The sequence below is a fragment of the Chinchilla lanigera genome, unplaced genomic scaffold (assembly GCF_000276665.1).
Source record: "Chinchilla lanigera isolate Chin_1 unplaced genomic scaffold, ChiLan1.0 scaffold00242, whole genome shotgun sequence".
In the NCBI taxonomy this organism is placed as follows: domain Eukaryota; kingdom Metazoa; phylum Chordata; class Mammalia; order Rodentia; family Chinchillidae; genus Chinchilla; species Chinchilla lanigera.
The window spans coordinates 93,751-94,395 of NW_004955643.1; the positions used below are offsets into that span (position 1 = coordinate 93,751).

Sequence of the window (645 nt, forward strand, 5' to 3'; positions counted from 1 at the left end):
TACTCATATCTGACTAAGATGGTTGATAACAGTCCCAGGCAGGTGGGCCAAAGGAGAGATTACACCACCAGCAGGAACACCACCTTCATGAAGGATTTCTCCAGAAAGTAAAATTATAGCCACAGAATGATGGCCTAACAGAAGACAAGATGGAAACACTCAACAGTTTCTTTACATAATTGTTGAACACAGCACCACCCCTTGCAAAGCCCCGCAAAGCAGAGAGCAGATCCACAAGGCCTGAATCCCACACCACCAGTGTCAGGTTCATCAGCTGTCACCACCCAGCACCGGGTCTGAGGAACCTGTGTCACCCTGGCTCAGCCTCTTATACAGCCCCCCAGACACACATGCAAATCACCCCAGGTGCTGACAGAAGAAATCTCCGTCACCAACAGGCTCAGTGTGGAGGTCTCCATCCTGCAGGCAACATGGAGATGCTGTGGATCCTTCTCTGTCTAATGGCAGCTCCCCTGGGTGAGAGTTTTGGGGTCTCTAGTTGTTTGTAGGTGCCTGGATATGGGAAGGGAAAGACTCACCATGATTCCCCTTGTCCTCAGGTGCGCTGTCTGATCCGACACTTCGGGAGTCAGGACCAAGCCTGGTGAAGCCTGGAGAGACCCTGTCCCTCACCTGCACTGTCAC

General features: G+C 52.1%; 1 gene segment (V, D, J or C); it reads left to right on the plus strand.

The window, feature by feature from the left end:
• Positions 1-417: 417 nt before the first annotated feature.
• Positions 418-645, plus strand: LOC106147659 (the record flags this gene model as incomplete). The annotated part of the segment is given in 2 exon segments: positions 418-477; positions 561-645. Coding segments are annotated over 2 exon segments (131 nt in total), but the record flags the coding sequence as incomplete, so codon positions are not given.